The sequence below is a fragment of the Pelophylax lessonae genome (assembly GCF_965119305.1).
Source record: "Pelophylax lessonae genome assembly, chromosome: 10".
Lineage (NCBI taxonomy): Eukaryota > Metazoa > Chordata > Amphibia > Anura > Ranidae > Pelophylax > Pelophylax lessonae.
In genome coordinates, this window is record NC_138777.1 from 69,996,750 (window position 1) to 70,023,788 (window position 27,039).

Here is a 27,039-nt window from a genome sequence, read left to right on the forward strand (position 1 = left end):
GCAATTGAGGCCGCTCATCCCCGATGATCATTGACAGGAGAAGCGACAGAGAGCTGGAGGGAGGACTAGACTGTCTCCTCCCTCCAGCCTGCAGGTGGCAATAGAGAGCGCCGCTGTACAGTGAGGAAAGGCTGCCGTTCACTCTCTATCCCCTTCGGATGGGAGGGATTGACTAGCATGGTGTGGGGCAGGAAGTGATGAGATGGGGGAGGTCCACCAGTACAGAGGAGGAAATGTCATACTGGCTGCACTGGTCTGTCCTCTGTCTGCACACTATGGGCAGGAAGGTGACCCTGGCTACCTGTACATTGAATCAGTGGGCTCTGGACTTTGATGGGAACCTGCAGAGAATATTACAGAGTATGTCATCCTTAATTATACCTAACCTCCTAAAACCTAATCCCCTGTCTGTCTGTCTGTCCCCATCAGTGCTTCCTTATATATATATATATATATATATATATATATATATATATATATATATATATATATACCTCTATACAAGAAATGCAGAGTGTACCCCCATGTGTCATACTACACTTAGTATGATATTATATTTATAATGTGACTACACTCAGACCGCATACACAGCGGTGGGAAAAACGCGTCCAAATCTGCACAGTGTTTAGTTTTATTTTTTCCTATCTGGATGTGGCAGAATATTACCGCGCCATTATATTATTATTATTATTACATGGGAGTTTTATAACCCCAACAGTTTGCACAGTGCGGTGTAAATCGCATACACACTGAGGTAAAAACGCTGCGTTCAGATCTGTGCGCCGTACCCGGTCATGGCGGTATGGTAGATTACAGGCCTATGCACACAGCCAGGGCTGCCATCAGGGGGGGACAGCCCATACACATGTAGGGGGCCTGGGTGACCTGAGGGGCTCAACTGCCCAGGCCCAACCAACGAGATTGAGTTGTTGCTGCTGTAGTAACTAGCAATTGCTAAAGCAGGGTGGCCACAGAGTAAGCCCATGCAACCAAAGGGATTTCTCTTTGCTGGATGGGGCTGTCTTTTTGCAGAATATATGAGGCCATCTTTTTGCGCGATTAGGATGTCTCTTTGCTGGATTAGGATGTCTTTTTTCTGGATTACGCTGTCTGTTTGCTAAATATATGGGGATGTCTCTTTGCTGGATTAGGATGTCTCTTTCCTGTTTTGGGCTGTCTCTTTGCTGGATTGGGAATTTCCTTTGCTGAATATGTGGGGATGTCTCCTTGCTTGATTGGATTAATTTTCATATATTAAGTTATAAGAGTGTTAAAATAAAAGTGGGTACACTTAAGGACTTGGTGGGATGGCCAGTGTGTGGATTCGGTGGGACGACTAGAGGGCGGGTCCTGGGAATGTTGGGTGTCAGGCCCGGAGGGTTGACACCCAACACACAGCTGCGTTGTGCTCAGAAATCCGCGTTCCGTTGTGTAAAATCTAAATAGGAAATTCTGTGCCCAGGTTCATTATTCAGCCCCGGTCCACACTGATGCAATGCGGGAAACGCACAAGAGACGCTGTGTTTTCCCCCGTGTCGCACTGCTTAGCAATCTCACAGCGTCCGTGCAATCTGCTGGGGGGGGGGGTCAATGTTAGATTAACGACACCCCCGAAACAGATTGCATAATGCAGTGCGATCGCCAGAATTGCATCGCAGTTTTGGTGCGGATGTGATTTTCAGCCATACAAAAATGTATAACCATACAGACATCGCATGTGATGTGCATAGGAATGCGGTGCGATTCCTGGGCCAATCACATGCAGTGTTTTGCATGCACCAGTGTGAACCTAGGATCATGCATAATATTATGCAAGAAGAGTTTTATGGGTGTGATCCTTTTATAGGCATTCAGTCCCAGGCTCACATATGTGGGATGACTGACATCGCATGTGATTCGGAGCGCACTGCTTTGCTAATCACATGCGATGCCTGTGTGATGCAAATTCAGCCATACAGATTGTTTGGCTGAATTCGCATTCAGACACAACTTGCACAGGACCCTTTTATGGGTCCGCACCAGAATCAGATCGCATGGGTGTTCACATCTATGCGATCCAATTCATGTCCAAACTGACAGTTCGCACTGCGATATGCGAACTGATCCGGGGGTGTCGTTAACTTTGTATTGACACCCCCAGCGATTTGCATATGGCAATGTGAATTGCCTGCGTGTTGAATGTGATGCGGGAACCCGCAGTGGATTCGCAGGGTTCCCGCATCGCATATATGTGAATCGGGACTTATGTATTTAAGAATTCGCAATTGAGTGTGCGGTTCTGCCTGTGTGTTTACATGTATGTGTAATACATTTGCATCGTTTTGTTTTACTGAGTTGCATTTAAGAGCCCATTCACACTGCTGCGACTTGTCAGCTTGACAAGTCGCAGTCCGTCGCGATCCATTGACTGCTACAGGAGCCGTTGTAATAGGAGCGACACAAGTCACTCCGACTTAGAAAAAGGGTCCTGTACTACTTCTGGGCGACCTCGGAGCGACTTGCATAGACATTCATTATATGAAGTCTGTGCAAGTCACGGTGCACGCGACTTCACAGGTCGCCCCCCGAAGTCATGCCGCTTCAGTGTGAACCAGCACTAAATGTGTTTGTGGTGCCTTGCAATGCATACAGATGCAGCATGCTGGACTTTTTTTAATGCATATAAAAACCCCACAATGGTGTAATGTTGGCTCATTGAGAAACGTTAATTTTTCCTGCATATGCACTCATACTCGCATTCTACTGCATCTGGTGTAAGGGCTCATTCACATCAGGACAAGGTGCATTTCCCGCATCCTCTTCAAAAAGCACTGCACTTGCGATTTGCAGCAGATGTCAGTGCAGTGCTAACGACATCCCAAATGTAGGTCACAAATGCAATGTGCAAACACCGGATGTTTGCATTGTACAGAAGTAGCAGGCAATCTGGTTGCAGTTTTTAACTACTTGCCTTCTGTGCACTTAAACACCCTTCCCATCCAGACCAATTTTTAGCTTTCAGCGCTCGCACACTTTGAATGACAATTGCGCGGTCATACTACACTGTACCCATATGAAATTTTTATCATTTTTTTCACACAAATAGAGCTTTCTTTTGGTGGCATTTAATCATCTCTGGGTTTTTTATTTTTTATTAAAAAAAAAAGAAAAAAGAAAGAAAATTTTGAAAAAAAAAAAGGTTTTTCTTATTTTTTGCGAGTAAATTTTGAAAATAAATTTTTTCTCCTTCACTGATGTGCGCTGATGAGGCTGCACTGATGGGCACTGATAGGCTGCACTGATGGGCACTGATAGGCTGCACTGATGGGCACTGATAGGCTGCACTGATGGGCACTGATAGGCTGCACTGATGGGCACTGCTGAGGTGGCACTTATGGGCACTGCTGTGGTGGCACTTATGGGCACTGATGAGGAGGTACTAATATGCCGCACTGATGAGCACTGATAGGCGACACTGCTGGGCACTGAGAGTTGGCACTGCTGGGCACTGAGAGTTGGCACTGCTGGGCACTGAGGGGTGGCACTGCTGGGCACTGAGGGGTGGCACTGCTGGGCACTGAGGGGTGGCACTGCTGGGCACTGAGGGGTGGCACTGCTGGGCACTGAGGGGTGGCACTGCTGGGCACTGGCGGGTGGCACTGATGAGCACTGATGGGCGGCACTGATGAGCACTGATGGGCAGCACCATCAGTGCCCACACTCAGTGCCCATAGTGCTGCCAGTCAGTGCTCATCAGTGCCTAGATGAGCAGGCACTGACTGGCAGCACTATGGGCACTGATTGTGTGCACTGATGGGGGGCACTGATGGTGGGCACTGTGGGCATTGAAGGTGTGTTTGGTGTACCTCTAGTAATCAGGGCACTGGTGATCGGTGCCCTGATTACTTTTTTCTGTGTCCCCGGCGCTGTGCAGCTCTCCCTCCTTCCTCACACGCAGGCTCTGTGTGAGGAAGGAGCGCCGGCGATGAGATGATCTCATATGTTTACATATGAGATCATCTCTCATTGGACGGCTTGATCACGTGGTGAATGGCCGCTGTGATTGGCCATTCACCACGATCTGTGATCGGCTGTGTCCAAGGGACACGGCCGACACAGATTCCCCCCCGATGCGCGCTCGCAGGAGCGCGCGGGGGGCGTGTCACTGGGAGGCCGTTTAAAAACGGCCTCCCGAAAATTCGAGTCCGCGCTGCAGCCGTATATAGGCTGTAGCGCGGATGGCAGGAGGTTAAACATAGTGCATGCGCTACTTTTGCTGCAGTCTGGCATGCTTTCAGCCTATTTAAAGCGGTAGTACACTCCGCTATTTAACTTTTACCTACAGGTAAGCCAATATTCAGACTTACCTGTAGGTACAATTAATATCTCCTAAACCTGCACGGTTTAGGAGATATTCAACCTGCATGCAGCCACTGACGTCAGCGGCGCATGTACTCTGAAGGTCCGGCGGACCTTCAGAGCTCCTTGCCGGAAAGTGAAATTCCCACGCGCATGTACGGGGGTGACATCATCGTGGCTCTGGCCACTCACAGCGCCGGTTCCGCCAAACCAGGAAGAGAAGCCGAGGGAGCATGTCAGCACCCTCAGCGTTGCCCAGATGACCGTGTCGGGGCTTCATTCTAAGGTAAGTATTTCATAATGTGCTTGTATGCCATGCATACTAGCTCATTATGCCTTTGTCCTGCAGGGTTTTTTTTTTTTTTCATGAGTATACAACCGATTTAAATGAATGGGCTGAAATTGCACTGCACCCGGATCGTATGTGAATTGCACTGGAACACACGTCGCGTTCCTTTTGTGATTCATGGTATAAACAGGCTCTAACGCTAGGCTCACATCTGTGTGGGTGGTGCCACTGGGGGACTCACACAAATACTGGCAGCCGCAACCACCCACACGGAGAAATGCGAGACCCACAGGTGAGTGCCAATAATTCTAATTGCATGCCACCCGCACTGGAAATCGCACCCCATACTGGGAACCTCAGGCTGCAATTAAAAAAAATAGAGCAGGGGCTTCTTTCCTGTGCGTCGCGGGGCACGGCAGCCCATTCAAATAAATAGGCTCTCATTCCTGCGCAAACCACGGGCCACACAGGTGTGAACCTGGCCTAAATGATCCCTGTGTGCAGTTCTGCACATGTGTTTGCAGGCATTTGTAATGCATTAGTGGTGCATTTGTAATACTTTTTCAAAGAGTTTGCAATGCTTTTTTTTTATTTGTATTTACATGCATTTGTGGTGCCTTTATGTGGCAGCGGAGTGGTCCTTTTCTGCTTGTCGTGGTGCATTCATGTGCACTCCAGGACATTTATTTGGAAATAATACCATGCTGTACTTTTTTTCAAATGCACCACATTAGTATAAACCCGGCTGATTGACATAAATGCATTTTTTCTGCATATGTGCTCGTAACGTGTTTATAAACGTGTTCTATATTCTGTAAATGAGCCTAAACACATGTGAACAGTAGCACTAACATAATACAGTATGTGCGTTGTTTTTTTTTTGGGCTCTGCCAGCAAGAGCTAGGGATGCACCGAAATAAAAATTCTGGGCCAAAACCGAAAATGCAGGATGCCCTTGGCCGAAAACCGAAAATGAATTTTTTTCCCCCAAATGATTTTAAAATAGATAGAAGAGGGGCATACGCCAAAAACAGGCAGCGACGTACACCTGTCGCTGCCACCCTGTCACAGTATATGTACTGTGACGGGTTGGCAAGTGGTTAATTTAATTCCCAATGGTATTTGTATTATGCAGCATGAGGGGGTTAATGTATTGCCACTGCTGGTCACTGATGCATTAGTGACCGACCAGTGGCAGTTAATTAACCCCTTTGTGCTGCATTAGTGCAACCAGTATCAGTGTTAATTAACACTGGTTGCACTGATACTGGTTGCACTAATGCAGCACAAAGGGGTTAATTAACTGACACTGGTCGGTCACTAATGCACAGCAGTGGCAATACATTAAATCCCTCATGCTGCATAATACTAATACCATTGGTAACCTCGCCTCAGCGTCCCCCTGGCTCAGCGCCCCCCCCCCCCCCCGCTTCAGAGTCCCCCCCCCCCCCCGCCTCAGCGGTCCCCCCCATGCCAAGGATGCATTCTCCTTACTCTCTGCTCCTCCTGTGTCCTTCCTTTCAAAAGTCCTGCCTCTGGCCGGTGGCCCGCCTCCCTGTGATGTCACTACTACTACGATGTGCATGAATGAACTAACACACCCGGCGGGCAGGTGAGCGGCCACTAATAGCTGTAACTAAGTGAGCGCTTCACTTCCCTGTCAGCGGAGATAATCGCCTGATAGGGAAGTGAAGCGCTCACTTAGTTACAGCTATTAGCGGCCGCTCGCCCGCCCACCCGGTGTGTTCGTTCATTCATGCACATCATAGTAGTAGTGACAGGGAGGCGGGCCGTCGGCCAGACATTTTGCCATAAACCATCTCTGAGCTCAGGTGAAACTAAACCAATGTGTAGGACAATGGATATATATAGTAGAAAAGTAAAAGAGTACCTTGAAGATCTACGCCAGTGTGTCCAAAAGTTGTTATTGGCTAAGCATCTTCAGCAGTAGTGACAGGGAGGCGGGCCGCCGGCCAGATGAGGGTCTTTTGAAACCTGCGCTGCGCCCGTATCGGCATCGGCATCTTTAACCCATTTTCGGCCGAAATGGAATAAGCCCATTTTCGGCCGAAAATTTTGGTTGCCGAAATTTCGGTGCACCACTAGGTCCAGTATGCAATGAGGCCTTACTATGCAAAAGGTTTAGAAGCTAAATTAAGGCAACGCTCTATGAAGATGCAACCCAGGGCATGTGTTTAGGGCAGCCCAATCATTTCAATGGGCTGCCCTGTGTGTGACAATCACACAAAAGTGCGGGCTATTTTTTTTTTTTATTGCATGGCAAGAAGCTACCATGCTTGTGGTGTGAGTTTGCGCACTTGTATTGGTTGGTGCATCTGGGGTGTGTTTCTGCATCACAGTGGTGTGAATGGAACGTATAGGAGCTCTGTAAGGCTGTGTGTCCACGCTGTTCCGGGGCGGTGATGCACCCACATTGCGGGTTACATCAAGGCAGCCCTTTGTTTTCAATGGGCAACCAACACACCCCATTGTGCAAGCAAAACTGCACCTGACCTATTTTTGGGATCACAGCATACGGTGGCCCCCATTCACATTTGCGTGTAGCCAGGTGATTTTTTTTTTAAGCTTGACTTGCAGTGCAGGAGCTCAATCGTACATTTTTGTCCCCATAGACTTTTATATAAGTGTCACCCCAGTGCACTGTCACATATAACATACATTACTGCAACACCGTGCAATAGCGTGACCCAGCCCTGTGTGTAAGACCCAGGGCACACTTGAGAGTATTGGAATCGTGGCTCTACCCACGATTCCAGAATCACAGCGAGACACGCTTGCGGTGGCATTATTTTTTTTGTCTCAAGACCCCAAACGTGCCAGGCTCTGTGCCAAAAATTGGTCCATGAACTTCTTTGGCGCATCCTTGGAGCCGAAGGAGGCCCATTGAAAATGAATGATGCCGCTCCAAAAACGTGCAGCAAAAAATGCAACATGGCATCACACCTAAGTATTGAAGTCTGTGTGTCTGCTTTACCTTGGCACAACCTACAAGTCTCTCTGCTGCTTGGGAAGATGGGACTTGTAGTCTTTCCAGTCACAGAGTCCATTGAATGGATGGTAGTGGCTGTATAGGTGGAGCCATGAGTAACCATACAGAATTCAAATAGCAAAACATCAGCACAGGAAGGAACACCCTGGCCCGGATTTCAGATAAGTGGGGTGGGGGTGGGGGTGTGGGATAATTTGACCACATTTCATGTTACACACTAAATATGGGTAGAATATGAAACCTGGTATGGAAAGTAAACTGTTCCTTGAACCCTTGTTAGTTTTATATATTTTTATATTTTGCCTGCATACCTGCATTAAATGTCTGATTTTTCCAGGTATAAAGATTGCCAAAGAGCAAGGAGCTCGATATCGGCTCGGGCCAGAACTGGAAATATGGTAAGATGTCTGTTTACTGAGAGGTCATGCCAAGCCTGCGTCATCTGTTTTGTAGGGCCAATCCTTCACCCGTATGCCTAACGCCCTCCCCCCCCCCCCCCCCACTCACATATGTAACCCTGCTCCTCCGCACAAAGCTGGCTATAGGTCAAAGTCTCACTCAGCAAGTAAAATTACAGCTTTGTTGTTGTTGCAGAAATGCCAGAAACTGTGATTTCTGAAAGTCTCTTTAGTTTTTGGTCATATTTTTTTTTAAAGATACATTTTTTTTATTCTACCAAACCCAAACATTCCAATAAAAAAGACAGGCACTGCTTTCCTGCTTAAGCCTGTGCATAACTGATAAGTGAGGGGTCGGGCTCTACCGCCTCTGCCGGTACCGAGTGAGGGGTCGGGCTCTACCGCCTCTGCCGGTACCGAGTGAGGGGTCGGGCTCTACCGCCTCTGCCGGTACCGAGTGAGGGGTCGGGCTCTACCGCCTCTGCCGGTACCGAGTGAGGGGTCGGGCTCTACCGCCTCTGCCGGTACCGAGTGAGGGGTCGGGCTCTACCGCCTCTGCCGGTACCGAGTGAGGGGTCGGGCTCTACCGCCTCTGCCGGTACCGAGTGAGGGGTCGGGCTCTACCGCCTCTGCCGGTACCGAGTGAGGGGTCGGGGCTCTACCGCCTCTGCCGGTACCGAGTGAGGTAGGGTTGCACGATATTGGGAAAAAAAAAGTACATTGCGATATTCGTTTTTCAACGATATATATCGCGATATTTAACTGGGTGGAATGCAGAAGACACTGACAATGGTGGTAGGAGGTAGAAGAATCCCCCGGAATCCCGACTTCTCCCTGCCTAATGCTGTAGAGCGGCTGCTAAGAGTTCTATGCAAGGGGGGATTGCTGAACAAGGTGAGAGAGTTGCAGTCTGCTGTGGATCTGTGTCCCCCTGTGCAGCCAAGATGGCGGTCGGCACAGCTTGCTGAGGGATATGAGTACACTGGGGTCCTTTTTGTGAAGATTAGGAGGTCTGTGTATGGCTTTGGGGGCACCCGGGGGATGGAGGCAAGTCCCGAATGAGTGCGGAGTAAGTAGGCCTTACCGGTAACTACGAGCGCGCGATCGCGCTCTGATCTAGGCAAGGCCGCGGCTTCTGTGCCTGTGTAGGCCTCAACTCTGCACTCCTCAGAACGGAGTCTTTCCTCCGCAATACCGGGCAGTATTGGTCTCTGGTGGCTCGATGGGTCTCCCCAAGCTGTTTTTTCTCCCTGAATAGGGGAGATTTAGGAGGATTGCGGAGGATTCTGTACGGCGGTATCGGAGCTCTCACAAGCCGCGTCCGTCCCGCACGTCTTCCGGCCATGCCCCTTGCCTAATGCTAAATATTGTGTCTTTGGCGATATGAATATCGCCCACGCCCGCAGAACGATAGTCGATATAATATCGACTATCGTTCAGCCCTAGAGTGAGGGGTCGGGCTCTCCCGCCTCTGCTGGTACAGAGTGAGGGGGTCGAGCTCTCCCACCTCTGCTGGTACAGAGTGAGGGGGTCGAGCTCTCCCGCCTCTGCCGGTACCGAGTGAGGGGGTCGAGCTCTCCCGCCTCTGCCGGTACCGAGTGAGGGGGTCGAGCTCTCCCGCCTCTGCCGGTACCGAGTGAGGGGGTCGAGCTCTCCCGCCTCTGCCGGTACCGAGTGAGGGGGTCGAGCTCTCCCGCCTCTGCCGGTACCGAGTGAGGGGGTCGAGCTCTCCCGCCTCTGCCGGTACCGAGTGAGGGGGTCGAGCTCTCCCGCCTCTGCCGGTACCGAGTGAGGGGGTCGAGCTCTCCCGCCTCTGCCGGTACCGAGTGAGGGGTCGGGCTCTACCGCCTCTGCCGGTACCGAGTGAGGGGTCGGGGCTCTACCGCCTCTGCCGGTACCGAGTGAGGGGGTCGGGCTCTGCCGGTACCGAGTGAGGGGGTCGGGCTCTGCCGGTACCGAGTGAGGGGGTCATGCTCTGCCGGTACCGAGTGAGGGGGTCGGGCTCTACTGCCTCTGCCGGTACTGAGTGAGGGGGTCGGGCTCTACCGCTTCTGCCGGTACCGAGTGAGGGGGTCAGGCTCTGCCGGTACCGAGTGAGGAGGTCGAGCTCTGCCGGTACCGAGTGAGGGGGTCGGGCTCTACCGCCTCTTCCGGTACCGAGTGAGGGGGTCGGGCTCTACCGCCTCTTCCGGTACCGAGTGAGGGGTCGGGCTCTACCGCTTCTGCCGGTACCGAGTGAGGGGGTCGGGCTCTGCCGGTACCGAGTGAGGAGGTCGAGCTCTGCCGGGTACAGAGTGAGGGGTGGGGCTCTCCCGCCTCTGCCGGTACCGAGTGAGGGGGTCGGGCTCTACTGCCTCTTCCGGTACCGAGTGAGGGGGTCGGGCTCTACCGCCTCTTCCGGTACCGAGTGAGGGGGTCGGGCTCTACCGCCTCTTCCGGTACCGAGTGAGGGGTCGGGCTCTACCGCCTCTGTTGGTACCGAGTGAGGGGTCGGGCTCTACCGCCTCTGCCGGTACCGAGTAAGGGTCGGGGCTCTACCGCCTCTGCCGGTACCGAGTGAGGGGTCGGGGCTCTACCGCCTCTGCCGGTACCGAGTGAGGGGTCGGGGCTCTACCGCCTCTGCCGGTACCGAGTGAAGGGTCGGGGCTCTACCGCCTCTGCCGGTACCGAGTGAGGGGTCGGGGCTCTACCGCCTCTGCCGGTACCGAGTGAGGGGTCGGGGCTCTACCGCCTCTGCCGTTACCGAGTGAGGGGCCGGGGCTCTACTGCCTCTGCCGGTAACGATTGAGGGGTCGGGCTCTACCGCCTCTGCCGGTACCGAGTGAGGGGTCGGGCTCTACCGCCTCTGCCGGTACCGAGTGAGGGGTCTGGCTCTACCGCCTCTGCCGGTACCGAGTGAGGGGTCGGGCTCTACCGCCTCTGCCGGTACCGATCGAGGGGTCGGGCTCTACCGCCTCTGCCGATACCGAGTGAGGTAGGGCTGCACGATATTGGGAAAAAGAGTACATTGCGATATTCGTTTTTCAATGATATATATCGCGATTTTTAACTGGGTGGAATGCAGAAGATACTAACAGTGGTGGTAGGAGGTAGAAGAATCCCCCGGAATCCCGACTTCTCCCTGCCTAATGCTGTAGAGCGGCTGCTAAGAGTTCTATGCAAGGGGGGATTGCTGAACAAGGTGAGAGAGTTGCAGTCTGCTGTGGATCTGTGTCCCCCTGTGCAGCCAAGATGGCGGTCGGCACAGCTTGCTGAGGGATATGAGTACACTGGGGTCCTTTTTGTGAAGATTAGGAGGTCTGTGTATGGCTTTGAGGTCACCCGGGGGATTGAGGGAAGTCCCGAATGAGTGCGGAGTAAGTAGGCCTTACCGGGAACCACGAGCGCGCGATCGCGCTCTGATCTAGGCAAGGCCGCGGCTTCTGTGCCTGTGTAGGCCTCAACTCTGCACTCCTCAGAACGGAGTCTTTCCTCCGCAATACCGGGCAGTATTGGTCTCTGGTGGCTCAATGGGTCTCCCCAAGCTGTTTTTCTCCATGAATAGGGGAGATTTAGGAGGATTGCTGAGGATTCTGTACGGCGGTATCGGAGCTCTCACAAGCCGCGTCCGTCCCGCACGTCTTCCGGCCATGCCCCTTGCCTAATGCTAAATATCGTGTCTTCGGCGATATGAATATCGCCCACGCCCGCAGAACGATAGTCGATATCATATCGATATGCCGGTACAGAGTGAGGGGTCGGGGCTCTACCGCCTCTGCCGGTACCGAGTGAGGGGTCGGGGCTCTACCGCCTCTGCCGGTACCGAGTGAGGGGTCGGGGCTCTACCGCCTCTGCCGGTACCGAGTGAGGGATCCGGCTTTACCGCCTCTGCCGGTACCGAGTGAGGGGGTCGGGCTCTACCGCCTCTGCCGGTACCGAGTGAGGGGGTCGGGCTCTACCGCCTCTGCCGGTACCGAGTGAGGGGGTCGGGCTCTACCGCCTCTGCCGGTACCGAGTGAGGGGGTCGGGCTCTACCGCCTCTGCCGGTACCGAGTGAGGGGGTCGGGCTCTACCGCCTCTGCCGGTACCGAGTGATGGGGTAAGGCTCTACCGCCTCTGCCGGTACCGAGTGAGGGGGTCGGGCTCTACCGCCTCTGCCGGTACTGAGTGAGGGGGTCGGGCTCTACCGCCTCTGCCGGTACCGAGTGAGGGGGTCGAGCTCTGCCGGTACCGAGTGAGGGGGTCGGGCTCTCCCGCCTCTGCCGGTACCGAGTGAGGGGGTCGAGCTCTACGGCCTCTGCCGGTACAGAGTGAGGGGGTCGAGCTCTGCCGGTACCGAGTGAGGGGGTCGAGCTCTACGGCCTCTGCCGGTACCGAGTGAGGGGGTCGAGCTCTACGGCCTCTGCCGGTACCGAGTGAGGGGGTCGAGCTACCGAATGAGGGGGTCGAGCTCTACGGCCTCTGCCGGTACCGAGTGAGGGGGTCGAGCTCTACGGCCTCTGTCGGTACCGAGTGAGGGGGTCGAGCTCTACGGCCTCTGCTGGTACCGAGTGAGGGGGTCGAGCACTACGGCCTCTGCCGGTACCGAGTGAGGGGGTCGAGCTCTACGGCCTCTGCCGGTACCGAGTGAGGGGGTCGAGCTCTACGGCCTCTGCCGGTACCGAGTGAGGGGGTCGAGCTCTACGGCCTCTGCCGGTACCGAGTGAGGGGGTCGAGCTCTATGGCCTCTGGCGGTACCGAGTGAGGGGGTCGAGCTCTACGGCCTCTGCCGGTACCGAGTGAGGGGGTCGAGCTCTACCGCCTCTGCCTGTACCGAGTGAGGGGTCGGGCCCTGCCGGTACAGAGTTGGTGGAGATTTCCCTCCCCTGAATTATACGGCTGTTGGCGTAATTCTTCCTGTCCTGAAGATCTATTTACTAATTTTGTTTCTAATTTTATATTGAAGGTCTTCAGGATTGCTATAGAATATTAATGAATTCAAAAACACCGATAACAATTCACATGACCAAAGCTAGGATCACCTGCGGATCCAGATCTATCAACTATAAAAGCGTTAATTTTACCATAGACTCAATCAGTTATTCACAGCGGTATCTATAGATTTCCTACAGCCCTTGGGGCGGGGGGGGGGGGGAGCGGCACACAGTGTTTAGACCAGTGGGAGCAATAAGTAAGTGTGGGCTCTTAGTAGTCGGTTCACTAAGTAGCCGGCTCTCAGTAGTCCTCTAGGGTCTTGAGGCTGATTGAGCTGTTTGGTTGGTGTATGTATCCAAAGCCAACACTCCTCTTTTTATAAAAACATTTACCGTACGAATGTGTCAAACATTCACACAGCCACCACAAAAGAAAAATCGAATTTCGTCTAATATGAGTATCTTCTATGATTGTCACCACCACCTAGTGCCCATAATGTAATATTTTCCTGATTTATGGTATTTCAGGAAGATAACGCATTATGGCCACTAGCTTGCACTTGCGACCATCATTAATAATCATGCAATTTTTTTTTTCTTTTGTGGCAGTTGTACAAATGTTTGTCAGATTCGCACAGCAATTTTTTTTTTTTTTTTTCATAAATGGGCCCCAAAGTGTAAAGATGGGGATAGAGCGGAAGAAAGGGACAAAACAATGTGGTAAAGGAAGGGTATCCTGCTGGGTCCCCAGAAGGCGGAAATATAGTAGGGACTATTTTACTCTTTTTACTTAGTGTCATTTTGTACGAAAGTTTCAGTTAATTATTTAATTTACCGGAATTAAAGAAATGCTAATATTTTTAGAAAAATGTATCTTTTATTTGTTGGTACTGAACATAATAAACAAAGAATACATAAAAAAAACACTACATTTCATATAGGGTTCCCATGGATATGAGATGATCAGAGTGTGATCTGGCAGATAAGGACACAGTAATTATAGCGATGCCTTCCTTAGAAACAAAGAAAGGAAAGAGATTATAAAATACAACAGCATTTCTTCCAGATCTGTGCATTAATCCAGTGTGAGACTTTGCCTCTGTGCAGCTTCCTGTAATAAAGACCGGTCACTGCTGCTCTTTTTATATACAGGGTGACTGGTCTTGTCTCCGCCCCCTCCTTTAGTTTTCTGCAGGAAGCCTGTAGTGGGGGGGGGGGGGGGGGGGTTTGTTGGGCCCCTACCACCGCTCTGCTGTCTGCACAGGCTAAGTACAGCACAATGATTATGTCACCGCTACTTTTAGAAGGTTATATCTAGGTTTTCAGAGATGTTTGATTTATATAATTTGTGGTTATTAAAGCGGAGTTCCGACCAAAAGTGGAAGCTCCGCTTTTCTGCTTCTCCCCCCCTCCAGTGCCACATTAGGCACCTTTCTGGGGGGAGCGGATACCTGCCAAAAACTGGTACCCGCCCCCACTTCCATGTAAGGACGCTCCGGGGACCCAAGTCATTTGTGGCCCCTCCAAGTACCCCCCCCCGCTGTCTTCTGAGAGACACACAGGTCCCAGAAGACTGCAGGACCAATCAGAAAGCACAGCACGACTCACGTATGTGCATTAAGAAACAAGCTGTGAAGCCGCAAGGCTGTAAGGATGCCGGCGCCTGCACCTGGAGCCGATGGATGGGTTGGCTTTGGGTGCAGACATTGCGGGATCACTGGACAGGTAAGTGTCCTTATATTAAAAGTCAGCAGCTTCAGTATTTGTAGCTGTTGACTTTGTTTTTTCCCCCAGGGTGGAACTCCGCTTTAAGGGATATTTTTTAATGGACTGTGCCTGGAGGTTCAGCTTCAATCCCAGTAAATCATTTAGAGCAATTTGTGTATAATTGTTAATTATCATTCTTCACACAGTGGTTATGGCTGTTCAGATCACTTTTTCAAGTCCGATACAATCCTTCATTCTTTCCAAGTCCTGGCGAAGCTGCTGGAATCTTCGGTGACCACCGATATCATCTGCGATGTGGGGATGTGAGTATGTCATCCTTGTTGTCACCAATACATCATCTGTTTATATATTAACAAGACGATACAACCTGCTTTGTTGTCTATGCTCTGATCTAACGGCTCCTTCTTTGCAGGCCGGTGATGCACAAAAATGTCCGATACAACTGCCGGGTGATCTTCCTTAACAAGTAATCAGATTTTCCTTTTACATTTATTTCTTTTAATCATCATAGAATTCCTGTCTGATCTGCCTTAGAGATAATTTCTCTATTAACAGCAATTAACAATATGGAAAAATGTTTGATAAAAGGACGGAATTTTCCAATGATGGAATATTATACCATGGACCTAGATATGTCCAAGTCTCTGCCATTGACTCTCATTGACTTTTGAGTTGTTTTTAAATGAATTTTGCAGATATATTAAAATCTGCAGTTTTGGCTACTAAATCCCTAAGGGCCAATCTACCTGCGGTTTCCGTGCAGCTTACCCACAGTTTCTCATAGACCTCTATTTAATCAGAGGCCTCCAAACTTTCTAAAGAAAGAGGCAGTTTACTGTGGGGGGGGGGGGGGGGGCTGGACCATGGCTATCGGGTGTGGAAAATGTCCCAGCATAAGCGGAAGTAAACAATGCTTCATTTTTGGTGTCGGTGAAAGGGATTGTGCCCTATCACTGCTGTCATTGTTCCCCCATTGTTAGTGTCCTTAGGAGGAACTGTGCTCCTTGGTGTTTGGAGACCACTGTATTGGATCATGCTTTTTTTGGTACGTTTTCTGAAAACCCAGCAAAGATGCAGCACGCAGGACTTTTGGTGTGCTTTCAGAAAATGCACCAAAAATAGAAGTCTATGGGAAGCCGTAGGTAACCTGCACAAAACCTGCATGTACACTGCGCTTTGCCTGCATTGCAGCCACACCACTGCACAGCAGCGTAAAACCACCCTTAAAGAATAATTCCGGGTATAGATATTTTTACATAGTTAGAATGGTCCAGCTTGGGTCAATGCTACTAGGTATTTACCATACCTTGCCAATCCCCCTGGAAGCTGGGAACCAAAGAAACAGTCACTGCTACTCCAGTGATCTCATCTTGGTTCCAGGTCCTGTGCCAATAGGCTGCTTTGACATAGGGGGTCACTTTCTCGTCACACGCGCCATTCATATAATTTGTTTTTCTGAATGAATGCAAAGCATTTGCTGAATGAATGCGGTGGAAAGTGTGACATCACTGCCCCGCCATCTCATCCAATCAGAGAATGCTTTGTATTCATTGATGAAATAAATGTTGGCTCTGTAGGTATCTTTCTGACGCTCATTTAAACTGAAAAAGTGTCTCAGAGCATCTTTAAAATTACGGAAGAAGTTCAGCTTAAAGGGGATCTTAGGGTTTCGTTTTTTTTTACCTTTAAGATAATAAACACATCATACTTACTGCTCTGTGCAGTGGTTTTGCACAGAGAAGCCCAGATCCTCCTCTTCTCGGGTCCCAATGGTGGTTCTTCTGCCCCCCCCCCCCTTGCCAAATGCCCCCATAGCAAGCTGCTTACTCTAGGGGCACTCATGCATGCTCGCACTCAGGCTGACTCAATGTGTTTATTATGGGACACACAGGTCATGGCTCAGTCCCACCCCACTCCCTACTCACTGGCTGTGTCTCAGCCAATAAAGAAGGGAGAGACCGGGGAGAGACTTGGCTCCTCTGCACATCACTGGATCAGGCTTGGGTAAGTATTAAGGGGACTGTGGGGGGGGGGGTGCACATTGACGTGTTTTTTTACCTTCATGCATTGAATGCATGAGAGTAAAAATTCTTCATCCTTTACAACCACTTTAAAGTGACTACTACCAGCTCATGGGTGCTCAACCTGTGACCTCCTCCAGCTGCTCTGGAACTACAATTCCCATGGGGCATTGCATGCCGCTGACAGTTACAAGCAGGATTTCCAATGGCAGAGACATGCTAGGGCTTTTAGTTCCACAACAGCTGAAGGGCCACAGGTTGAGCACCTATGAGCTAGATCATCAAGGATCACACCAGTTCAGATTTCGTAGTCATCTTCAGACAAAAGGCTCCCTGCATATAGCGTCATATTAAAGAACATATCATGGCATGCCTTTTTAGATGTGCATTATTCCTGTCGCAACTGGCCAGCAGGGATAAGCGAGGACCATGCACGTCTAAAGGGATGCTGATGTTGCCCTTGTTCACTTAATTATTTCGATATTGCGATTTAAAGCCCAACTCTGGAGAAACTTAAAAACTATGCCTTGTAGTGGGCAGTGTTAATTTTGGCAGCAAATTTCAATTTAGTTTTAGTCTTAGGACTAAAATATCATTTTACTTTTAGTCCCATTTTAGTCTTCTGCAAGTGTTTTAGTTGACTAAAACGTCCTACATTTTAGTCATCTATAATCAAATGGGTGTAGTTCAATTGTAATTTGTAATGCATTATTTAAGCATTTCTCTACAATTTCCAAACTCATTATATACTATTGCTGGAATGAAAAATAGAATATGTTATTATTTATGGTATTAAGCTTTGAGCATGCACTAGCACAGCACTACACAGCCTGGATGGTGGTCTCAGGTCTAAGGGATGGCCTGTAATGCCCTGGATGCCTGTGGTGGTAAGGTCAGACAGAGGAAGCCTGCAATGCTGCTGGACAGTGCTGGAGCCTGGATGGTGGTCTCGGGTCTAAGGGATGGCCTGTAATGCCCTGGATGCCTGTGGTGTAAGGTCAGACAGAGGAAGCCTGCAATGCTGCTGGACAGTGCTGGAGCCTGGATGGTGGTCTCAGGTCTAAGGGATGGCCTGTATGATGCACAGTGCTGGATGGTGGTCCAAGGGATGGCCTGTAATGCCCTGGATGCCTATGGTGGTCAGGTCAGAGGAGGCCTGTAATGCTGCTGCACAGTTCTGGATGGTGGTCTCAGGTCTAAGGGATGGCCTGTAATGCACAGTGCCCTGGATGCCTGCGGTAGTCAGAGGAGGCCTGTAATGCTGCTGGACATGGACAGTGCTGGATGTGTGGTGGTCTCAGGTGGTCTAAGGGATGGCCTGTATGCATTGCACAGTGCCGGATGCCTGCGGTGGTCAGGTCAGAGAGGAGGCCTGTAATGCTGCTGCCTGCAGTACACACAGCACAGTGCTGCTCAGAGTGCTGGATGGGAGTCTCAGGTTTAAGGGTGGTCTGACTCTGAAGTTGAACAGGATGGGCCGGCCTCATCGCCGTATGCACGCACACACACACACACACACACACACACAAAGTGCTGGATGGTGGATGCCAGTGGTCTGAGGGGACTCAGGGGAGGCAGTAATGGCTGGCCTGGCTGTTGTAACTCACTCAGTGGGTGCTCTGCTCTGGATGTGGTGATGGGTGCCACTGCCTGGGTGGTCGTCTGCCGTGTGATGATGTGACTGAGTTGGGTCTGGAGTCCGAACGCCTGACTCTGGCTGTAGTACTGCAGTGCTCTGGTGAGGTGACTGGTCTCGACTCTCGGAAGTTGGGTAAACGTCCCTGCCTCACATTCTCGTTTAGTTTTCGTTCGTTAACGAAAACGGATTTGATTTTCGTCATAGTTGTTGCTAGTTATTCTTTGCGTTTTCGTCACTTGAAAAATGCCGTTGACTAAATCGGTGACGAAAACGTTTTCGTTGATGAAATTAACACTAGTAGTGGGGCTGTGCTCACACTACAAGGGTTAATTGCTCGTTTAGGTGTAGAGGACATAGAAAAAAGACCTACCTAGGCCATCCTCTATGCTGCTAGACCTGTCCTTGCAACATCATCTTCCCCCATGCTCTGGTGTCTAGGGTCCTGACATCATCAAGACCAATGCAGGGTCCATAGGGAAGCCAGGGGATAGTTCTCCATCAAGGCATGGGAGGCACAATTTGCCAGGAGAGCAGAGGATCGATCATGTACGCTAAAGTGCTTCTACTCTCCCCCAGACTGAACAATCAGTTGAACCTTGAAGTGCAACCACACTGCAAGCAATAATTTTACAAATTTCCTGTAGTCTGGGTTTAAACAAAAGTGGGTGGCTTGCACCCAGGGAGGACACACACACCCCATGGAATAAAACCCTGGGAGGAATTGAAGACAAGACCGAGTTCTGACCATTGTGTGATTAGTAGGAATATTTCTATAATGTCAGAGTACATGGGCATTTCTAGTTATCTATTTTCACTTGATTTATTATAATATTTAATCGCGCATTTTTTTTAATGTCTTCCGTTAAAATCCGAAAAAAAATCAGTTGGCTCAGTGGTGTTCAAATTGAAATTTGATTTTATTTCTTTCAAAGGAAAATTCTGCTTATCCGACCAAAAACGGTCATGGCGAATGCTGGAAATTACCGGAAGCTGCGCTGGTTTACACCATGGAATAAACCAAGGTATTGTAGAGCAATCTGTATAATGCGTGTTATTACCATTAAAGTGTATGTAAACCCCAACATCAAGCTTCTCTTGTTTGCTCCCGTTTGGTCTGTATAATATACCATTTACCCCTTTTCTTCCAGCCACAGAATTCCTTTTCAATAGGATGTGTATGCCCAGGGGAAAGGAAGGATCGCCTTATCACATGACCATTGTGATTGCCTGTCACAGTGGTCACATGATCGGGAACTGATCCTGCCAATTCCCGGTCATTAGTATGGCCCAGGAACTGTCTGACAGCTTGGTAATTGTGCTGGGAGTGCACTGTGATCAGCTTAGAAAGCTCTGCTGTCCATGGGTGTATATGCGTGGTGTGTAGGCTTTAAAGCATAATCTCTTTGTTTCCACACACATGCCTTTATAAGGGCAGCAAAAGGTTAAAGTGTTTTAATATATTGATTCCATATGTGCAACAAATTATGAGAATCGGATCTGTCCTGTGTCCTCTGCGCACTTTCTAAGTTATCACATACAGCCCCCACCCCACTTATTGTGGACTACGGAATGATTATCCTTTATGGTGTAGATATCTGAGAGTGGGAGTGGTTGAGTAGTTTAGCAAAGACAGTGATGTACATCCACAGCAGTCCCTGACTCTGCACAGTACCACTTCTGTTGTCCTTTATGCTGGGTGTAATTCTCAGTAACTATTCTTATTCTGTATGTATGGACTCTGCACAGTACCCCTTCTCTTGTCCTGTATGCTAGGTGTAATTCTCAGCATTTTTTGTTATTCTGTATGTATGCACTCAGCACAGTACCACTTCTCTTATCCTGTATGCTGGGTATAATTCTCAGTATCTGTCCTTATTCTGTATGTATGGACGCTGCACAGTACCACTTCTGTTGTGCTGAGTGTAATTCTCGGAATCCGTTGCTATTCTGTACTCATGAACACTGCAAAGCACCACTTCTCTTCTTGCTGGGTCTTGATGCATTTGGCGCCAATTATTTTATATAAAAAGGCTTTTACTTGGTACCTGATCCCCAGATTGAAAATATGTGTACGCCCCTTCCTGGGGGAAACCCTCACACACACAGGGAATGTGCGATCTCCTTGCAGATGGTGTCCTGACCGGGACAGGTAGATAGGTAGGCGGGTCCACGGATAGGTAGGCGGGTCCACAGATAGGGAGGCGGATCCACGGATAGGGAGGTCGATCCACATGAAGAGCCTGTGCCATACACTGACATCCCCTTTTCAGATTAGGTCCAAGGAGTGTCCAGATGATTAAATGGGAGAAGAATTCTGCGTGTCTTTCTGCCGGTCCGGCAGGGAATCATTTGGTTGTTCAAAACCAGCAGTATGGTTAGGACATCATGATATATCCTGCTTATCACCAGCCCCAGGCATGAGCATTGTCCAGGTATATGTGACAGTGGGAGAATGTCCCAGCACCTGCCCTACCCTCATCCAGTATAAATAGGCTCTGAAGTTCAATAGGCCCCTGTGCAGCTGCCCAATTTGTACAAATCATGAGCCCACCTATGGGAAGAGCAGACAGTGTGCTGTTGCTCTGTTCTTAACGGCAGTGTAGCCTGCAGTGAGGTCCAGGATCTGGCTGTACTCTCTGGCAATGAGTGTTTGGATAACAACGGTGGTTGATCAGAATTGCAGACAAAAAACAAATCTGTTTTGTATTTGAGATCCATTTTAGCTGTTTTAAAAAGTTTTTGAATCTCTTGTTAGCCTTCTGTATGCTTTTCTCACAAATATTACAATGTAATCAGCATCTTTCTTCATTGTTTAGAGAAGTTGAAGATCACTTCCTTCCACAAACTATTCAGGAAATCACCGGGCAGGTGGGAATGTGTGTTTTATTATTACACTTATAAAAAAATGTTAGCTCTGACATATAAGAGCCGCCATCACTTTGTAAAAATGCGAGCGCCAAGAATGCCACGCTAATCCTTGCTGCACAACCATCCAATCACTGACCTGGATTCAGAATGCAGGTCAGGGGTTGGGGTTCGGCAGCTACATGTTGGATCAGTGACTCCCCAGATAGTAATTTTGGTCTGGCACTCCATACTGTACTTCTATGGTTTTAGCTACTGTTGGGTTCCAGGATAGTAAAGCCACAATAAAGAGGACAACCTCAGAGACTGCAATGGCAGCAATATTTCTATCATCGACAGGTGCCTTTTAAAGACAAGTTACAATTGGGCTTATGTTATATTTCTGAACATTCATTTTCACTACTTGACCTCCTAGAAGGTTTTACCGCCGTCATGATCTGGGCATTTTTTTTTTCTGTTCAGCACTGCGCTACTTGAACTGGCAATTGCGTGGTCATGCAACACTGTACACAAATTAATTTTATATATTTTTTTTCACACGCACAGAGCTTTCCTTTGGTGGTATTTGATTACCACCAGTTTTTTTTATATTCTTTAATAAGCAAAAAAAAGATTGCAAATTATATTTTTTGCTTTTTGTTATAAAAAATTTCCAATAAAAAGAAAAAAAAATGGAAATTTTTCCTAAATTTAGGCCCAAATATATTCTGCTACATGTCTTTGGTAAAAAAAACAAATCCCAATAAGTGTAGCATCTACAAACTATAGTGTATATATATTTTGGAATTTACGCAGGGAATGAACAAAGAACTATAAATTCATGCTATGGGATCACGAAGACAACCCGAATACCATGCTGTTTGCCTTAAACCAGCATTTCCCAATTGGTGTTCCGCGGAACACCCGCAAGAACAAAATTGGGGTTCTGTGGCATTTTACCACATCCAAGATGGCTGCCGCTACCTGCTGTTTCCGACCTTCCGGTCAGAAGAAATCGTGGGAGCGTGATCTTAAGCCCACCCTGCCATCAGCCCACCTTCAGGGGCATTGAAAGACTCTTTGAGGGGCATTGACATTCTCTGTTAGGGACATCAAAAGGCTCTGTAAGGGACACTACAGGCTCTGTCAGCGGCATTGAAATTCTCTGTCTTGGGCATTAAAAGGCTCTGTAAGAGACATTGAGGGGCATTGAAAGACTCCTGGAGGGGCATTGAAAGACTCTTGGAGGGGCATTGAAATTATCTGCTAGGGACATGAAAAGGCTTTGTAAGGGACATAATTGGTGTAAAGCCATTGGCGCTCATCCTCGATCCTTCATAATGTCCAAATTGGGCCCAAAGTGTCAATATTTGGTGTTGCCACCATTATTTTCCAGCACTGCCTTAACCTTCTTGGGCATGGAATTCACCAGAGCTTCACAGATTGCCACTGGAGTCCTCTTCCACAACTCCATGAAGACATCACGGAGCTGGTGGATGTTAGAGACCTTGCGCTCCTCCACCTTCCGTTTGAGGATGCCCCACAGATGCTCAATAGGGTTTAGGTCTGGAGACATACTTGGCCAGTCCATCACCTTTACCCTCAGCTTCTTTAGCAAGGCACTGGTCGTCTTGGATAACCCCAAATGTAACACACCTGCTCCCCATTCACACCTGAGACCTTGTAACACAAAAGAGTCACATGACACCGGGGAGGGAAAATGGCTAATTGGGCCCAAATTGGACATTTTCAGTTAGGGGTGTACACAATTTTGTTGCCAGCGGTTTAGACATTAACGGTTGTGTGTTGAGTTATTTTGAGGGGACAGCAAATGTACACTGTTATACAATCTGTACGCTCACTACTTTACATTGAGGAAATTACACTTTGCTACAGTGTTGTCACATGAAAAGATATAATAAAATATTTACAAAAAAGGGGTGTACTCACTTTTGTGAGATACTGTGTGTGTGTAATATATATATAATATAAACACAGTGTATATGTATAGTGTAATATATATATTATTATTACATGCTGTTGTGTTTTGATTACCCTGTAGGACACGGTACCATTTGGTGATGCAGTTCTGGCAACTAAAGACACCTGCCTAGGATCAGAAATCTGTGAAGAGTTGTGGGCACCAAATAGGTAATATTGGGAGTCTACAATACACATCGAAAAGGTGTTAGTGCCATATAGAGTGTTAATAGTACACATCTTATTCCATGCATTTAAAAGTTTACACCGTTAAACATTTATATTGCTTTCCCTTTAAATAGATAGTAATATGTTCCGATATGGAAATGTTAATAGTCTCTTGTAAGAACCTGTATCTCAACAGCAATGATGGGACGCCAGTCCTCCCACTGACAGCAATGATGGGACGCCAGTCCTCCCACTGACAGCAATGATGGGACGCCAGTCCTCCCACTGACAGCAATGATGGGACGCCAGTCCTCCCACTGACAGCAATGATGGGACGCCAGTCCTCCCACTGACAGCAATGATGGGACGCCAGTCCTCCCGCTGACAGCAATGATGGGACGCCAGTCCTCCCACTGACAGCAGTGATGGGACGCCATTCCTCCCACTGACAGCAATGATGGGACGCCAGTCCTCCCACTGACAGCAATGATGGGACGCCATTCCTCCCACTGACAGCAATGATGGGACGCCAGTCCTCCCACTGACAGCAATGATGGGACGCCAGTCCTCCCACTGACAGCAATGATGGGACGCCAGTCCTCCCACTGACAGCAATGATGGGACGCCAGTCCTCCCACTGACAGCAATGATGGGACGCCAGTCCTCCCACTGACAGCAATGATGGGACGCCAGTCCTCCCACTGACAGCAATGATGGGACGCCATTCCTCCCACTGACAGCAATGATGGGACGCCATTCCTCCCACTGACAGCAATGATGGGACGCCATTCCTCCCACTGACAGCAATGATGGGACGCCATTCCTCCCACTGACAGCAATGATGGGACGCCATTCCTCCCACTGACAGCAATGATGGGACGCCATTCCTCCCACTGACAGCAATGATGGGACGCCAGTCCTCCCACTGACAGCAATGATGGGACGCCAGTCCTCCCACTGACAGCAATGATGGGACGCCAGTCCTCCCACTGACCGCAATGATGGGACGCCAGTCCTCCCACTGACAGCAATGATGGGACGCCAGTCCTCCCACTGACAGCAATGATGGGACGCCAGTCCTCCCACTGACAGCAATGATGGGACGCCAGTCCTCCCACTGACAGCAATGATGGGACGCCAGTCCTCCCACTGACAGCAATGATGGGACGCCATTCCTCCCACTGACAGCAATGATGGGACGCCATTCCTCCCACTGACAGCAATGATGGGACGCCAGTCCTCCCACTGACAGCAATGATGGGACGCCAGTCCTCCCACTGACAGCAATGATGGGACGCCAGTCCTCCCACTGACAGCAATGATGGGACGCCAGTCCTCCCACTGACAGCAATGATGGGACACCATTCCCCCCCACTGACAGCAATGATGGGGTACTATTCCCCACACTGACACCAATGACATGGCATAATTATTCCTATAGATATAAATGATGGAACAGTGCTGGGATGCTTTTCCTCACAGTGACACCAACAATGGGACACTATTCCTTCCACTGACACTAATGGTGCGGCATAATTCCTTCCACTGATATAAATGACGAAACGCTATTCCTCTCACTGACACAAAGATAGGGCACTATTTCTCTCACTGATACCAGTGATAGGGCACTATTCCCCCTACTGATCACAGGCACTATGTAGACCTTTTCCTCCCACTGATCACGAAGCCTGAGGTATTGTCCACTCTTTATGATGCTGGGGCATTTTCTACTCCCACTGACCACAGTTAAGCCCCGTACACACGTACCGATGGTCGGCATACAAATGTTCCTCTTTTCTCCCCGGGATGTCGGTGTCTGCTGAAAAGTGCAAAGACAGCACAAGGACAGCACAAGAATTTTGTCCGCCGACTGCAGAAGTGATGTCATGTAATGGTTAACTTTCCCTGTGTTTTCTATTTTCTGAGCATGCCCAGTCTTGCAAATCTGCGGTCTGTCGGCCGAATTCTGTACTGACAGGCGAACAATCGTCCGTTCTGGTGTCGGCATACAAAAATTTTCATGTTTGCAAGAAAGACTTTTGTCCGCGGATTGTGCGCAGACATCTGTCGGAGGCACCATACTAACACGCGTACAATCGGCAGATCCTTCGTCCACCGACGTTTGTATGCCGACGATCGGTACGTGTGTACGGGCCTTTAGCCCCCTTAAAGTCTGAAGGACAATTAACTAAATCTTTGCTTAGAAGGTTTGGTGACCCCCTGGTATTGGATGTAACAATGCTTCTTGGATGGGTGAAAAGAGAAGATAATGCCATGTGGTGCATGGCTATGGCAAGGGTATTAGTGCCAGAGTATAGACATGGAATGCGATTGAAAAATCATATCATCACTTTTGAAACTAGAGGGTGTATATAGTTACTATGGATTGGTCTATTGGACCTCCAATGTCTCCCCGGCCCTCCAATGTAGCAAATCAAGACCGAGGCTGATTTATATTGGACATTTGTAAATACCGCTAAGAACTGCACAGATACCAGATTTCACATGATTGTGTCATCAATCCAGGAAGTAGGAGACCCTGGCTTGTGCCTTAGCAAAGATGGTGCTGTCCTTCTGTAGAGAAATGTCAAGAGGAGTACTATAATCGGAAATATCTGGAAGTGTTACTCTAATGCATTATTGAGCATGCGTGTGTTTAATATGAAACCATATATTTGATGCTAGGTCCAATCTAAATGATATTGTCATGTCACTTCTTTCCACAGGCCCGATTAAGGATGGTGATGGCGTACTTGTTTGCTCAGCTCAGCCTCTGGACACGTGGCTTACTAGGAGGACTGCTGGTTCTCGGATCAGCTAATGTGGATGAGAGGTTAGATCGATCATTTATATATTAAACCAATGACAATAAATGTAGAATATGAATTCTGACACATTTTTAAGGAAATATTCTTTAAAATGGTTGAGAAATCCAGACATCTAGTTTAATTCTAGTCAGAATTCTAGCCGGAATATTTTTTGGGGGGAAAATAGCCTGTTCTCCAGCCTTTGTCTAGATCAGAATAATGTCCATAGCTGCCCCAAGCCTCCAGGAATAATCACTTTATGCATCCCAGAAGGCTTTGCGGCAATCTAGAACACAACGTGCATGTGAGTGTCACCAGGGGGCCTGGCTGCACCCGGGAAAGACCGCTTGACACATGATGGTAAGTACAGAAGATGGCAGACGTGGGCTCAGTGTGCAGCGGAGGATTGGTGGGTTAAAGCAGGACAACACTGAACTTGTGTGAGTATGTATTTTGAAGATAACCCACGAAACCATAGAAGGTGAGGGGATAACAATGGGGGGAGGGGTGAAGTTCCTCTTTAAGACATGATGCCCGAGATACTGAAAAATAGATCTGAGGTTTGTAAACTCTTTTAAAACCAACATTGTTTTAGGGTTTTGTGGCGACTATTTTTTAAAATTCGCTGTGCAAATGCCTTAAGCATTCGCACAACCCTCAATAATAATGCTCTTAACATAAAATCTTACGCTTAACATGTCTAATAAGTTTTATTACCTAGGATTTTCAGTACCATCCTAGTGCCCATATAGTGATATTTTCCTAAAATACCTCAATCAGGAAAATACTACATTATGGCCACTAGATGGCGCTGGCAATCCTAGGAAATAAACATATGAGGCAGATTACTGTGATTTTTCATGGTGACTGTGTGAATGCTTGAAATATTCAAACACACAAATTTTTTAAAAAAACATTTCACAGC

General features: G+C 48.9%; 1 protein-coding gene across 1 annotated transcript in view; it reads left to right on the plus strand.

Annotated features, from left to right (window-relative positions):
* The first annotated feature begins 259 nt into the window (after positions 1-259).
* LOC309565940 (glutamine-dependent NAD(+) synthetase-like) overlaps positions 260-27,039 on the plus strand; it is a 41,902-nt gene continuing 15,122 nt past the window's right edge. The window contains exons 1-9 of the mRNA XM_082270969.1: positions 260-360; positions 7,975-8,035; positions 14,841-14,957; positions 15,068-15,121; positions 19,248-19,337; positions 21,132-21,183; positions 23,222-23,310; positions 25,515-25,605; positions 26,034-26,140. Of these exons, the coding sequence (XP_082127095.1) occupies positions 276-360; positions 7,975-8,035; positions 14,841-14,957; positions 15,068-15,121; positions 19,248-19,337; positions 21,132-21,183; positions 23,222-23,310; positions 25,515-25,605; positions 26,034-26,140 (746 nt within the window). The 5' untranslated portion in view covers positions 260-275. The remainder of the gene's footprint in view (positions 361-7,974; positions 8,036-14,840; positions 14,958-15,067; positions 15,122-19,247; positions 19,338-21,131; positions 21,184-23,221; positions 23,311-25,514; positions 25,606-26,033; positions 26,141-27,039) is intronic.